Source organism: Cottoperca gobio, chromosome 16 (genome assembly GCF_900634415.1).
Source record: "Cottoperca gobio chromosome 16, fCotGob3.1, whole genome shotgun sequence".
NCBI lineage: Eukaryota > Metazoa > Chordata > Actinopteri > Perciformes > Bovichtidae > Cottoperca > Cottoperca gobio.
Window position 1 is genome coordinate 6,457,179 of NC_041370.1, and position 15,147 is coordinate 6,472,325.

Genomic DNA, 15,147 nt, shown 5'->3' on the forward strand with positions numbered 1-15,147 from the left:
ACCTTATTTAAAGAGTCATTTCACACGTGTGTGCTTCAGCTTTAGCTCAACCTTTGTCACCGCATAGAAAAACAAAATCACATAACATAAAATGTATTTTACGTATAGTAGGTAGTTACCATAACAGTAAATGTTCCCTTTTAAACTCACGACTTTTACTGTTTATGTTTAATATTTCAATGCTAACTTGTCTTTTAATAATTTAACATTTTAAAACCTTTGTGCAGAGTGAAAGAATCAGTTACAAAGAGTTTGTCACACTTTTTGTTTTTAATTGATTTTGTTTTGTACATTGGATATTGCTTGAAAAAACAAAGACAGACATTCTTCCTGCACCTAAGTTGGCAGTTATATAAGAGCAGAATTGAAAGCGTGTTATGCATATTTCAGAAACAAGCCTCTGCTGCACAGCCATGTCATCTTGTACTGTTCACAAATGTCAATATATTTCACAAATATGTACATTTTACATCTTTTACAATTCAGGAGTTTAACAAAATGTGTTGTTTTTATATTTTATTTTCCATGGGTTTGGATTAAGCTCACAACTTTGGTACTTGTTACTACACACTCAGCGAAGCGCTAAAACATTACTGAAATGGCTGTACATGTAAGGTGGGATAAGAGTATCTTAACTCAGGTTTTGATGTGAGAGTACTGCGTCTCCTCTTCATCGAGAGCTGCTCGAGTCTCTGCCGGCTCTCTTTGCCTTGATATCACCTGTGAATAATGATCTCGTATTCATCCTCACTGTTGGCCGTGTCGTATGTTGATGGCTTGGGACGTACGGCTGTGCGAGCTGTGCCCAAGTTCCGTAGTCCTCCAGCCTTTCTTCATTCTACGAGGACAACAGAGTGACAGTATCTGTATTTTATGCACAGCGAAATTCATAGTAACACTTGGAGGACTTGAAGATGATTTAAATAATTTAGCTTGTTATAGAAAATGTATTTCTCAACAGGAAACATCTTCTTTGTTGCAGTATTATGGATGTACACAGGTGTACTATGCAGGACATGTTTCTTTTCTAGATACAACTTTTTTTTTTACTTTTAAGTACAATATATATCCACCGTTAATATGATTTTAGACATGAATGCTTACAATGCGATGACATAATAAACTGAACATGAAACGTGAAAATAACATGTGGTTTATAAGTTTCTGACCTTTTTAGGTGGCGTTTGCTTGGACACTTTAGAGTACACATCCTCTCTGCTTTTGCTCGTTTGTTTCTAGAAAAACAAATGCCATCATACGTTTACATGTAATAATTCCTTTCTTGTTCTCGTATTATATTAAAAAAAAACATATCCTCACTTTTGCTTATTTTCAAAGTGTAAAGACGCATAGTTGAGAGAATCATCTTCTGTGTGTCCACCTTGCTGTCTGATTGGCTTCTGTGCAGAAGGACCCTGAGCAGATACAGACAGAAGACATCAGCGAATGTACACGAGCAAACTGAATCGGTTCATTCATGCCTAAAAAATGCAAGCTGTGGGTCGTGCGGTCATTCATCGTTCTACAATACTGAATACTGAATGATCACTGTTCTGAAAAATATGGAGGACAGAGCTACATCACAGTGGGCAAAGCAGCAGCTTGATCTGCTTGACTAAAATAGAAGTACACAAACAACTGAGGCCAATGCAGATAAACTGAAATTATATGATGTCGTAAATAAATGTCATAGCATAATATGTCAGAAAGAATACTTTTATAGTATGCCATAATATGTAATTTATAACATAAAAAGTCCAAACAAATGTCATTGTATAGAATGCCCTAATAAGTAATAAATGTCCAAAGAAAGTCCTAGTATGTTATAAAAATGTCCTAAAAGCTATATCGTAGTATAGTATGCCATAAGAAATGTCCAACAAGCGTCTTTTTATAGTAGCCTATGCCATAAAAAGGTTTTGTAAAAAGTCATAAATATATATTATATGACATAATATAGTATGATTATACTAATATACTATACCAATATAATATGTAAAAAAAAAATATATATTTATTGTATACCATTGCATAATAAAATGTGTAATGTTTCGTAAAAAGTCCCTCAAAGTGAGGTTTTGTTTTATTCTCTCACTCAGTTCAATGTGATTAACAAACAATGTTTAAATGGAAATATTTATAAATGTTTTATGCAGATTACACCCAAGCAAACTTTAGCATACAAACTCTTTGGACAAATATACAGGACTGTCTCAGAAAATTAGAATATTGTGATAAGTTCTTTATTTTCTGTAATGCAATTAAAAAAACAAAAATGTCATGCATTCTGGATTCATTACAAATCAACTGAAATATTGCAAGCCTTTTATTATTTTAATATTGCTGATTATGGCTTACAGCTTAAGAAAACTCAAAATCCTATCTCAAAAAATTAGAATAGTTCCTCAGACCAAGTAAAAAAAAAGATTTATAACAGCAAAACAAAATCAAACATTTGAAAATGTCCATTAATGCACTCAGTACTTGGTTGGGAATCCTTTTGCACGGATTACTGCATCAATGCGGCGTGGCATGGAGGCAATCAGCCTGTGGCATTGCTGAGGTGTTATGGATGCCCAGGATGCTTCAATAACGGCCTTTAGCTCATTAGCATTGTTGGGTCTGGTGTCTTTCAGCTTCTTCTTCACAATACCCCACATATTCTCTATGGGGTTCAGGTCAGGGGAATTGGCAGGCCAATCGAGGACAGTAATGCCATGGTCAGTACACCAGTTACTGGTGGTTTTGGCACTGTGGGCAGGTGCCAGATCATGCTGGAAAATGAATTCCTCATCTCCATAGAGCTTTTCAGCAGACGGAAGCATGTAGTGCTCTAAAATCTCTTGGTACACAGCTGCATTTACTCTGGGCTTGATGAAACACAGTGGACCAACACCAGCAGCTGACATGGCTCCCCAAACCATCGCTGACTGTGGGAACTTCACACTGGATTTCAAGCAACTTGGATTTTGCTCCTCTCCAGCCTTTCTCCAGACTCTGGCGCCTTGACTTCCAAATGAAATACAAAACTTGCTTTCGTCTGAAAAGAGGACTTTGGACCACTCTGCAACTGTCCAGTGCTTCTTTTCCATAGCCCAAGTCAGACGCTTCTTCCGTTGTCTTGAGTTCAGAAGTGGCTTGACCATGGGAATACGGCTATTGTAGCCCATTTCCCGGACACGTCTGTGAACAGTGGCTTTTGATACCTGGACTCCAGCTTCAGTCCACTGTCTTTGAAGCTCCCCCAAATTCTGGAAGCGACTCTTCTTCACAATGCTGTTAAGGCTGCGGTCATCTCTCTTGGTTGTGCAGCGTTTCCTGCCACATTTCCCCCTTCCAACAGACTTTTTGTGGATGTGCTTTGAAACTGCACTCTGTGCACAGCTTGCTCTTTGAGAAATTTCTTTTTGTGTCTTACCCTCCTGATGGAGGGTGTCAATGATGGTCCTTTGGACAGCAGTCAGATCAGCAGTCTTCCCCATACTTGTGATTTAGTTTACTGAACCAAGCTGAGTGTTTTTCAAGGCTCAGGAAACCCTTGCAGGTGTTTCGAGTTAATTAGACGATTCAAGTGATTCGTTGAACACCCTACTAGTATACTTTTTCATGATATTCTAATATTTAGAGATAGGATATTTGAGTTTTCTTAAGCTGTAAGCCATAATCAGCCATATTAAAATAATAAAAGGCTTGCAATATTTCAGTTGATTTGTAATGAATCCAGAATGCATGACATTTTTGTTTTTTTAATTGCATTACAGAAAATAAAGAACTTTATCACAATATTCTAATTTTCTGAGACAGTCCTGTACATATGGAAAACTACAAAATGTAATACCTCAGAAAGTGCATTTAAGACTTTTTAAGGGCCTTAATTAGCTAAATTGGTTCATTTGTTAAGACCTCTTACACACCTGCAGGTGAACTACATTGAGTGATTTGCATGACACTGTTTTCAAAACAAGAATTGTCAAAAGACAGCATAGGCAGAAACTCACTTGTTTTCCGGAGGGCAGATTCACAGTAGAGTAAACACTGTTAATGTTGGATGCAGCCCTGTGGAACAACAATAATGAAAACATGTAGTGACTATAATGAGTGACAGGGAAGACTCTCATTGTGCAGTTCACGTCTGAAGGATTTTAAATGGATGCTTTGATTCCAGCATGAGCAGCAGCATCTAGTTTTTCTGTCCTACAGAGTGTGCCTTGTCTGAGTGGGGACTGTGTGTGTGTGTGTGTGTGTGCTGTCTGTCTTACGGGCTGTCTGGACAGACAGGCTGGCATCGTTGGGCATTTAGACGGAGCGGCTGGTCTGGCCAGAGGTCATCTCTGCTCCTGGAAGCCTCCGCCACGCTGGTCTCATTCATCAGATTCCTCGTCCTGACGCCATTCCACCAACCCTGAATTGGTTAAAACACACACACACACACACACACACACACACACACACACACACACACACGTCATTGTTGTCTAGATCTGTTCACTAATGAAGCAGAGAAGGTTGCAAATGAGTCATCACCAGAAAACATGTGTTTGTAGTTCCTTGTTGAGTTGATTTCTTCCTCTTGTGTCTGAAAACAAAAACGGACACGGTAGTGATAAAACATGTCAATTAAACATGCAAAATCATCTGTGAAATGTAATCGTTTTCATACTTTACCTGTAGACAAAGACGATTAAGAAAATGATGAGCAGGGTAAAAAGAGAAAGGATGATGATCCTGGTCTTCGTAAAGCCTCCTGTGGTTAGAAGAGACATAGCATCAATATATAGACACCGATATGTGAACAAGTACCACACATACAGTATAAACTGCTGTGATTTCATCAGAGCAAAGAAATGTATTCTGGCAAGTCTGATTTAAAAACAAAACACGTCCAACACGTCTCCCATATGATCCAGTACACATGCAGCCTTCACTCACGTTCAAACAGATGGACTCGGTCAGATGATCTTTGATTTATTTCATTTTTTGCGATGCAGTAGTAGACTCCGGGTTGGTCTGAATACACGGTGTAGTTCTGACGCCCGTACACGTTTACATCCCCTTTTTCAGCATTCAACTTGTACCATGAGTATTGTGTGACTGGGGGATAGCTGTGACTGCTGCAGCTCAGGGTCACAGAGCGCTTCCCGTCAGGCCGCTGCTGCTCTGCTGCTGTGGTGATGTTTGTCTGCTTTGGAGCATCTAAGCAGGGACATTAATGAAACAGGACAAAATAGTTTACTCAATATTTTAGTGTTCGGAGATTATATAGGAGTTACGGCACAAATTAAAAGATCATTTAAAACCACTGTGTGTAGAATTGAACGTTTTTGGCTTTTAATTTATTCCACAAGAACAAAGAAAGTCATGGGAAGATAGTAATAGTTATTACTTGACTGAGTGCATCAGTCTACTCACACTTGACTTTAACCTCAGCTTGCGGCGAGTCTCCAATTCCAATTTCATTACGGGCTGAACATCTGTACAGTCCACTGTCAAATACACCGACAGACTTCAGAGGGATGGTCTGATTCGTCCAGATGATTCCACTCTTCCCATCAGTCATCTTCATCCAGGTGAAGGAGGTCACTGGTGGGTGGGACTGGGCACTGCAACGCAGCGTCAACGACTTGTTTTCATTTACTTCAAGGTCAGGCTCAGCTTCTACGGTCACGTGTTTCGGACGATCTGCGGAGTAAGATCAAATTTCTTTAATTGAAACTATATTAAACTGTTGTGAATAATAATTGAATAAAAAGTATTCATCAATTGGATCATTACTACAGATGCAATACTTTGTAAGCAGTATTGTCTAATGTCTAGTTTGAACTTTCATAAACTGTTCAGTAGTTTATCTATAATACTGCGTCATATTTTCTAAGTTCATATGTTTTGTATGTAAAATCTATATTTTCAAAGTAACTATACTGTATGTAAAATAAATTCAGTGGAGTAGAAGTATAAAATATAAAAGTATAAAAACTAACATTATTATTATTACATTACAATAAGAACCACTACACTAAAGACTGGACACGTAATGACAATGATCGATGATAAAGATCTACTTAATTGCTGTTTTTTTCATATTGAGATTAAATAAAATATTGTTTTGATGATTTGTTTAGCAAAAAGAAGAGTGCACCGCTGAATCACTCACATTTCACCACCAACATCTTTTGTTTGCTTTCCGTTGAACCTTCTCTGTTCGTGGCGCTGCAGGTGTAAAAGCCTGTGTGGGATGAAGTTGGGTTAAATGTGTGTCGGAGAGTGTTGCCATCATTTACGGGAATGAAAGACCATCCTGAAGACTGATTAGTTGATCTGCGAGTCAAGGTGAGCTTCGACGCAGGAAAGCTTTCAACAGTGCATGCGATGGTGATCAGCTGACCTTCTATGACCTCATCTGTCATAGTGAGTATGGGATTGACGGGAGCATCTGTAGAGAGGAAGCAGCTGTCGGATTATCAGAAGGACTTAATCCTTTTTTTTAATATGTTGCATGATATTATATCAGCAGTCAACTAAAATCCTGAAAGATTAAACACTTAAGACATTCTCCAACTTGTGAGTTAGATGAAAAGATCAATACCGCATCATCACCATCACCATCACCATCATCAACCATGGCTGAAATAACCACTTTTGCTGCTCTGTATCTGCTGTGGAAGTCCCCAGATACGTCAGAAAACGGCGTCATGTCTGGGATCATCAAGAGCAGTTCACGGAGCTGTATTGACTGTCTCTATCAAGTCACAAGAGCTCTGGGTGCCCACAGATGGCTACAATATTATTTTCCTCGATTTCTGATTCGGCGTCAGGTGAATCTCAACGCTGATAGGTCCTGTGCTGGACAGTTTGTTGACAGTGAGCAGTGACCTGCCTGGCAACTTCTCCCTGTAAAACAGCTAATTGATGTTTTTCCACTACAGTTTATGTATGGATTAAACTAATGAGATACAATGTGTTAGTTTGTATGTTTTAGGTGAAATTTATAGCTGTTTCCAGTCTTATGCTAGGCTAGGCTAGGCTAGGCTAGGCTAGGCTAGGCTAGGCTAAGCTAAGCGCTGGCTCCAGCTAAGAAAGTTGATTCCATCTTTTCATCTAACTCAGAAAGTTTACTACTCACCTTTAAAAGACAAAGAATACAAAGACAAAGAAATACAATTAAGAAGGGACGATACATCTAGTGGACAACAGTCTACTGGATGTAAAAGATGAGAGAAACTTAAATATCACAGAACAATTTCATCAAAACACAAATACTTACACAGTACTTGTATGCACTTCGGATCACTAGCCTGCCCACTATTAATGATGTTGACTGCATCGCATATGTAACATGCTTCATCTGCTCTTTGTACTCTGTCCAAAACAAGTTGGTTTGTATTAGTTCTGTTAAACCTCCACGGCGACAAGTCAATCGGTTTGTTGTTCTTGTATCGGTACCAAGAGTATGTCGTTGGGGCAGGATTGGCATCAGCGGTACATTGGAATACAAGGGTCTTTCCAACTACCACCAATGAATCCCCTTTTGTATCACTTTTAATGATGGAAATGTTTGCCTTCCTCGGGCCGTCTGGAATGAAGAAATAACTTTTAGTATGCTTTCGACAGATAGTCTGTGGATTTATTTCCTTTTCTCTGTCATCATAAACTATCTGATGTACGTGCAGCACAAGAAGCTGTGAAACTTACATTTAACCTTAATTTGAAGTGACTTTGATCTTCCAGTACCCACAGAGTTAGTGGCTTCGCATGTGTAGATGCCACTGTATTCAGGATTGATTCTTTCAACAACATACAGGCATGTCCAGTGATTAATAGCTATCCCATTTTTAAACCAGCTGCAGATGTTAGGTTGTGGGTTACTTCTCGTCACTTTACATGTCAAACTCATTTTATCTCCTTGTTTAACTTCAGAAGCAAGAGACGTCACCTCAACTTCAGGCAAATCTGAAACAGAAGATTTCAATGTTTATGTTGGGTGATACTCAACAATAATCCACTAAGAAGACTGTACCGTAAACCAAAAGTGTTAAAACTACTGTGAATCACAAACACATCAAAAATATATGAAGTGAAGTAAAAACCTAAGAAGTACTCACATGTGACATTAATAATGACTAGGTTAGATGTCTTTGTCTCAAGTATGTTTGTAGCTTTACAACAGTAGTCTCCATTGTGGGACTCTCCAATTGATACGATATTCAACACTCCCTGTGTTGCTTCCACAGCCTCGTCATTTTTAAACCAGCTAAAGGTGGGGACAGGATTTCCTTTGGCGGAGCAAGTGAGAGTCACAGAGTTTCCTTCCACAATGTTTTTGGGGCTTATTTCAGCCAATGTGTCCTTGGGAGCATCTGTATCAACCAATTCAATACAAGTCAGGAGAAATCAGTCAATTTAAGCAAGCATAGATGGATTGTCTACGGAAATCAAATATGCAGAAGATTAGAATCAGACTGTATTTCAGTCCCACTAAAGAGTTGTGTTTTTTTTGACCTGCTGCTTAAAATGTACTTAATGTTCTTATCTTATTATTACTACTAAAAAGTACATGACAGTTATTATTCTAGTTAATTCTGATCTGATCTTAAAACCACAAGCATTTCAAATAGTAGCAACTCAAGTTGTAGCACATGTATTGTTAGCTTAAGTATGTTTTTCTAAAACCTTACATTTCAAATTTACGTTAAATTTCTCCTTTCACAATCTGTGATCATAAAACAATAATAACTTCCCAGGATGAGTTCCTGCATTAAAAGGACTTGCAATCAATCTGAGAGGATCCAAGACTTTGGTGCAGGTGCTACATTTGGTTTGCATTTGGATCACATATTATATAAGTATGACCACTGTAATAGCAGACATGAAATAAAATAACTTTATGAACTTACATTCGACAGTTAAACTGATATTCCGAAACAAATAATGGTCTTTGTTATATTGTGTTTGACATGAAAACTCCTTCTTATCATCCTGCCAGCTGACTGAGAAACTGCTCGTGGTGCTTTTCTGATGTGTTGAGGCTCTTTGTGTCAAACCTCTAATCTGTGGTTTTGATGGACATGAACTTGAAGTGGAGCATGTGAGTGTTATCCAGCCAGATTCTTTACAACTGGTGGTTTCTCAAAAGTGATCGGGCATGGATTTTCTGAAAATATGAAAAAGAGACAATAGCAGCAGAAATGTAAAGGTATAGAAACATAAATGCTAGTGTTAGTCATTTATAATCAATTAATTACAAATACATATTTGTAATGGAATTAACACTTTTTCTGCATATATATATATATATATATATATATATATATATATATATATATATATATATATATATATATATATATATATAAAACTAATTTAAACTCATACAATTTGTTTCTCAAAATATAAAAAATAAATAAATAAAATGTTTTTCTTATATTCATTATATTATTAAATCTTAATTCCACTAATCCCATCTCCATCTCTGCACAAGTCATTTTATGAAAATATCTTTTAGTATTCACTATTACCTGTAACTGTGAGTCTCTGTGATTTAGTTATCCATTTCTCCTTTTCTTTTTTTCCTATATATCTAAAATAATAGTCTCCACTGTCACTTTTGTTCAGGTTGCAGATTAATATACTGCACTCTTGTCTGGTTGAAGAATAAATTCTCCAATCTGAAGTTGGAGAGCCGATATATTTCACTCTTCCTGCTAAATCTGGACTGACAGGATACACTGCGTTATCCGTACTGTAAATGTAAGTGCCGGTCAAAATCGTATCATTCCAGAGTGCATTCTTTATCCAAAACCAGTTTGCACCGACAACGTCAACTCTTTCATCGACTGTGCATTTGATTTTAACGCAGGACTCCTCTTTAGCTGTCAGCTGACCGGCTCCTAGTGTGAACCTTTGGGCACCAGAAAAATCTGTGGTGATAAAAGCACAAGTGTGAGTCAGGAAGTCATGGAAGTGACTTTAATGTTGTGAAAAGCAAACATTGTTCTCATATTTGAGTAAAATAAATCCTACCTTTTATTATCGCCAGAAATATCAACCACACGACTATCTGAAAATTCATTTTCACACGGCACTAAAGCTTGATATCTGAAAAACAAAACAAAAGTGTATTTATTTTACTAGCCTTGATACTGGGTAGGTTTTTTTTTAGCTATTTATTTCAATCCAAATCAACATCTTCTTCCTCTTTTTGTTCATTTCCTGAGTTGTTTGAGTGTTCTGCATTTCTTCCTCTTTTCGAGATTGTTGGGAATTCTTCAGCATTGTAAAATTATAAGATATATTTTATTACAACTAACATAATTTGTCATTATGTTCAGTAAAAACAAATTGTAAGACAAAAATATTGAGGCTACATGTTTGGTTGTAAACCCCAGTGTAGTTGTGAGTGTCTTGATAGAAAAGTGTCTAAACAGGTTCATAAAGGTTCAGTTTCTTTTTCCTTTAAAAGCTAAAATATGACTTGGAGGAACATTGTCTTTATTTGACATCAACTGTTTGTTAACATCACATTCAAACACATTCAAAGTAGACCCATCATACACCACACAGTATATATAAAGTGCAAACAGTCCAGTGCATTTATTTTACAGATATGGTCATTTATCCCCCAAACTTTAAACGTAATATTAAGTTATTAGTGTTTTTATACAGTATATACTTCATTTCCAATTGCCAATGTATACTTGTGGAAAGATGACTTTTTGTTGGCGAAAGTCTAATTTAATTAATTTCCCATTCACTTAGAAAATAAACCTCTGGAAAGATCAAAACATCATATTTGCCTAGACAGACATTGTACCACTTGAGATAAACCTTTACAGACAGAGATGACCTTTTCAGGTAAACAAGGCAGTCAAATAGAGGAAATATGTAATATTGAAAGACACACAAACAAGCTTGTTCTTACCGCAGAGGATCCACTTATCTGTAGCTCACATCATCCCTCCTAAAGTCAGAATAAGATTTAAAAAGGGAAGTTTTCACAGTTGACCCTCAAATCTTGTAAAATTTGCATGCCCAATCATGCAAGCCCAGAGAACACAATATTTTTATATATTTTTAGGTTTCCCCTACAACTAGCCCGCTACAGTATGCACGAAACTTCCTCTCACTTCCTCTATTTAATACTTTTGTTAAAGATAAAAAGTTCTGTTTAGGGTGGGTGACGTCTTCTTAACACGCACTGAGAAGCTTATAGTATTTGACTTTGAAATGATGCTCAAACTGTATTTACGGTGTCCTTCATAACTTCTGGTTCATCAAAGAAATGTGAAAACGTGTGAAAAGATTCATTAAATTCTGTACAATAGTGTTCCTAATGTAAACCGCACATAAACAGGAAACCTTACACAAACATTTGACTTCACTTCCCCTCCCCAAGAGCAGCTGCCGCTATCTTCTCGGCATCAGCCGCCATTTCATCGATGGCGCCATTTAAGGCTTGCAGCATTGCAGCAAAAGAGCGGCTGACTGAACGGGCGTGTCTGGGCATGGCCATATCCACCAGCGTTGAAGAAACCATGCTCACGTCCTTTTCTGCCGCCGCCAGTCGCTTTTTCACTTCACCTTTAGTGACCTCCACTGACAGCACACAAGTCCGCAGCCCTTTGAGTCTTGCGGGTTCAATGCCTCGCTGTCGGGCCAGTCGCTCAATCGATTCATCGTCCAGGCAGAGAGATAATTGTGCTTTGGTTAGAATCCGCACTGCTACACTTGAGTCCACCATGGAGGCCACAAAGGGAACAGGAATAGCCGACACCCCACCAGATAGCGAGGCAGCTGCCCAAACTAGTGCTTTAAATGCCTCCTTCTTCTGAGTGATCAGGGTGGAGGTAAGCGTCGGGAGAGCCAAGAGAAGTGCGTGGGCTCGGATCTCTGGAAGGTCTCTCCCCATGTCCTCCAACAGGCCAGGGAAGTCAAACTTCTCCAGCATGGAGGGTCTCACCACGTAGACTTTAGGCAGCGTCACCCCCTGTGATCTCAGTACTTCCACACTTGCTTTCCTCTTTTCTTCTGGGCTTTCTTCTGATGCTAAGAGAATAAAGTACACTGTTTGTCGCTGCAGAGACCGGGCCTCAAGAAACACCTCCACACTGTTGGGCTGGGGCGTCTGCGTGTATGTCATGAAGACGGCATTGTAGCGGGGGAACTTAACTCTTTCCATGTATCCCTCGGGTTCAAACGGAGAGGTGGAAGGGACAGGTGGTAGATCCCATAGGCGAAAGTCAGGGTGTTTAGGGTTAGGGTAGCCTGCCACCTCCTCTGGGGCCACAGGGGATGGAGACGGAGCTGCTCCATCGTCCCCAGAACTGAGACCAAGGAGGGAGTTTATGAAAGTGGCTTTTTCCTCCCCACGGTCTCCTATCACAGCCAAGTTGATCCTGCTGATCAGGAGATCTTCCAATGCATCCTTGACGTCGGAAAATTTATTGTGCTCTATGGACTCTTTGAGGGTCTCAAGGAGGTTCAGGCTTCTGAAAACATCGGCCATATCTGTGAAAAGATGAAGATTTAATATAGATATAGCATCATATTCATATGAAGTATATATCTGACATACAGACTTGACATGAGGACTTCAATACAAATACATAAAAGCTTTTCAATAGTAACTTTGTAACATAATCCGAGAAGAAACCTGAAAGAATTTATATTTCTGGTGTCACAGGAAACCTAAAACAATATCACAATCTAAGGTCCATGTAAAAATCATGAAATGCATTGCTGTTCACGTTTTTTAAACAATCAAATATAGACTTTTTAACAAGGCAACATTTCAGTTCATCACAACAACTGCACACACTCACCTTCAGATCTGGAGGAGAAGCAGAACTGTGGTTGAAATATTCGTTCTCAGTTGTCAAATCTTGATTGTTCTGCAGCTCTGAAGCACCAACAGTGTCAGGTTGGTCTATTTAAAGACGTCCGTCTAGCTAGTGAACATTGTAATCCTGTTAGATTAGCTTTAATCCAAAATCCCTTTGAGCACATTCATGCACACTGTGTGTATGTGTCTATTTTCTTCAAGGCCTACAAGAAGAAGCAGATACATAAACATACAAACACACTTTATAAATAAAGCATCATTTGTTACATTTGCTTTAGTTTTCATTTAAAAAATAGGAAACGTATTTATTATTATTACAGTGCAAGACAAGAGAGGATGGTCAAAACTCATCAGAATGACCATGAAGCATCTTAAAAGTACATATTTATTAACACTACAAATTCATTTTATCCTCACTATGTTGAAGATGACGTACGTATGGAGCGCCCTGGTTGCTAAATTGTTATGGTGCATACCACATCACTGCAATGTCCCCGGGTTAGCTCCAGCTGGGGACCTTTGTTACATGTCAAACCTTATTTCTCGTTTCACGTGTCTCAACAATGTCAACAGTCGAAAAATAAAAGCAAAAATGCCCAAATAAGTATATGAATAAATGAAACTCAAAGCCTTAAACAAGTATTTTTAATTTCTTACATTTTATAGACAGATTTGAGGCAAGAACTAGCAGGGAAGCATCCGCACTGTATGAAAGCAGGAAGTGTATTTTTGAAAAACCTGAGAAATAGACTGTGTAAGCACGGGGAAAAGAGAAAGTTTCTCTTTTCATTTACTATGAAAGCTATTGTTATATGATTTTCACTACATAGGCCTTATAAAGGATTTACCTATAAAGGGGAACGGAGTAATATTCACAGGGTTGAAGGCTTTACAGTCGGCCTGTGTACTGTATTCTTAGGAGCCAAGCTGCAGAGTCTTTCTTCCTTCTCTTTGAAGAGGAACTCAGTATGCAAAGCATGGTTGGTGTTTCAGATGCTATTTTAGGCTCACATCCTCTCACACAATGACTCTCTGTCTCTGTGACAGCAGAAGACAGTCTTAAGCATTCACGATATGTGAGTTAAGTATAAAGTAAGTGAAGTTGAATTCAAAATGTAAGTCAAAGGTGCACAGATCCTCTGTGATGCTAATGGAAGGAGCTAAGGAAGTAAACTACAGTTTTACCTGCTCAAATATATGCTTTAAACATTCACTCAATCATATTGTTTCAGATTTTCTCAACTGTAACAAACTGCTGGTGCAGTGTCTCCCTGAGGTTGTCAGGCAGGTTATTAAAGCATTAACACGCTACTTTATACCTGTGACTGTACTGTGTCTGCAATTTTGGAGCGTGACAAGAAAAAATGTAAAACGGTCCATTTATTATCAGTGCAAAATGTTTCATTTCTATTACTGAAAATGCCGTCAGCAGCTTCCAAAAAATACATATTGACATTCAATGGTCTCTACAATGTCCAGGGTGGAGGACAATAATGTGAAATAACAATTTATTCATTCACTTCAATACATTTAGAGATAAATGCAAACGCAATGTGCTCGTCTATACAGTATGTTGTCTGCTCTCTCATCTCCACCGTGATCTCAGCTGTGGGACTCGTGCTCTGAACCGCACCTCTTCCCTCTTTGTGCAAAGCACATCTAATTCAAAGTATTATTGCTTCACTCATCAGACTACCACAATTCCATGCAATGGTTTTTGTACCACTTTTAATGATCGTGAACTGATATAACACATTTAAAGAGGAAGTTTATGAATGTGAAAAGTTCTAGTCATCCTGAGAAACAACCAACCAAGTGTGTCTTTTCTTTGTGCAGTTGTTATTTGCCCGTGAGTTTGAACTGTGAATATTTGTTGGTCCAATATCATTATTTCCCTTGTTATAATGCATAATACCTACTCTGCAAACTGTGACGTGTGTGACAGTGAATAGTCAATATCACTGGGTCATATATGCAGTGCCAGTTGAGTAATGTTCATGTTAAAACTGATAAATGCATCAAAAACCTGCAAAATATGTTCCTACGTTTTATTTTCAAACTCTTATTTGCACTTCTGTATTTGTATACTGTTCAACTTCTGTAGGTGCTGTTATAAGCAAAGTCACTGAGGATTAATATATGTCCTGATATGACATCACCGCATTTTCAGTGCCTCTGGTAACTTCCTGTTTTCACATTGTGCTACTAGACCATCTTCAGCTAATGAGCTGAACATCTGTCAGTGTGTTGTCACTGAAACCTCATAGTTTATACTTAATCCTACAAACAGTGTTTTCTGTGCAAGAAACTCC

General features: G+C 38.2%; 2 protein-coding genes across 2 annotated transcripts; both read right to left on the reverse strand.

Annotated features, from left to right (window-relative positions):
* Positions 1–747: 747 nt before the first annotated feature.
* LOC115020995 (B-cell receptor CD22-like) lies at positions 748–10,955 on the reverse strand. Its single transcript, XM_029451108.1, is given in 19 exon segments — positions 748–838; positions 1,170–1,235; positions 1,321–1,415; positions 3,999–4,056; positions 4,260–4,402; positions 4,525–4,576; positions 4,666–4,744; positions 4,930–5,193; positions 5,410–5,679; positions 6,152–6,430; positions 7,262–7,570; positions 7,690–7,947; positions 8,100–8,354; positions 8,892–9,101; positions 9,104–9,148; positions 9,513–9,914; positions 10,018–10,092; positions 10,207–10,260; positions 10,916–10,955. Coding segments are annotated over 17 exon segments (2,925 nt in total). The 5' UTR covers positions 10,067–10,092; positions 10,207–10,260; positions 10,916–10,955.
* Positions 10,956–11,108: 153 nt separating this feature from the next.
* On the reverse strand, positions 11,109–12,885 carry LOC115021803 (interferon-inducible GTPase 5-like). The gene is made up of 2 exons (XM_029452477.1): positions 12,816–12,885; positions 11,109–12,501 (listed from the first exon to the last, which is right to left on the reverse strand). Exon 2 carries the CDS (start codon positions 12,497–12,499, stop codon positions 11,372–11,374), a length of 1,128 nt encoding a protein of 375 aa, XP_029308337.1. The 5' UTR covers positions 12,500–12,501; positions 12,816–12,885; the 3' UTR covers positions 11,109–11,371.
* Between the last annotated feature and the right edge of the window lie 2,262 nt (positions 12,886–15,147).

Coding starts and splice junctions, on each gene's coding strand:
- LOC115021803 (XM_029452477.1), bottom strand. CDS start 12,499: ATGGCCGATGTTTTCAGAAGCCTGAACCTCCTTGAGACCCTCAAAGAG.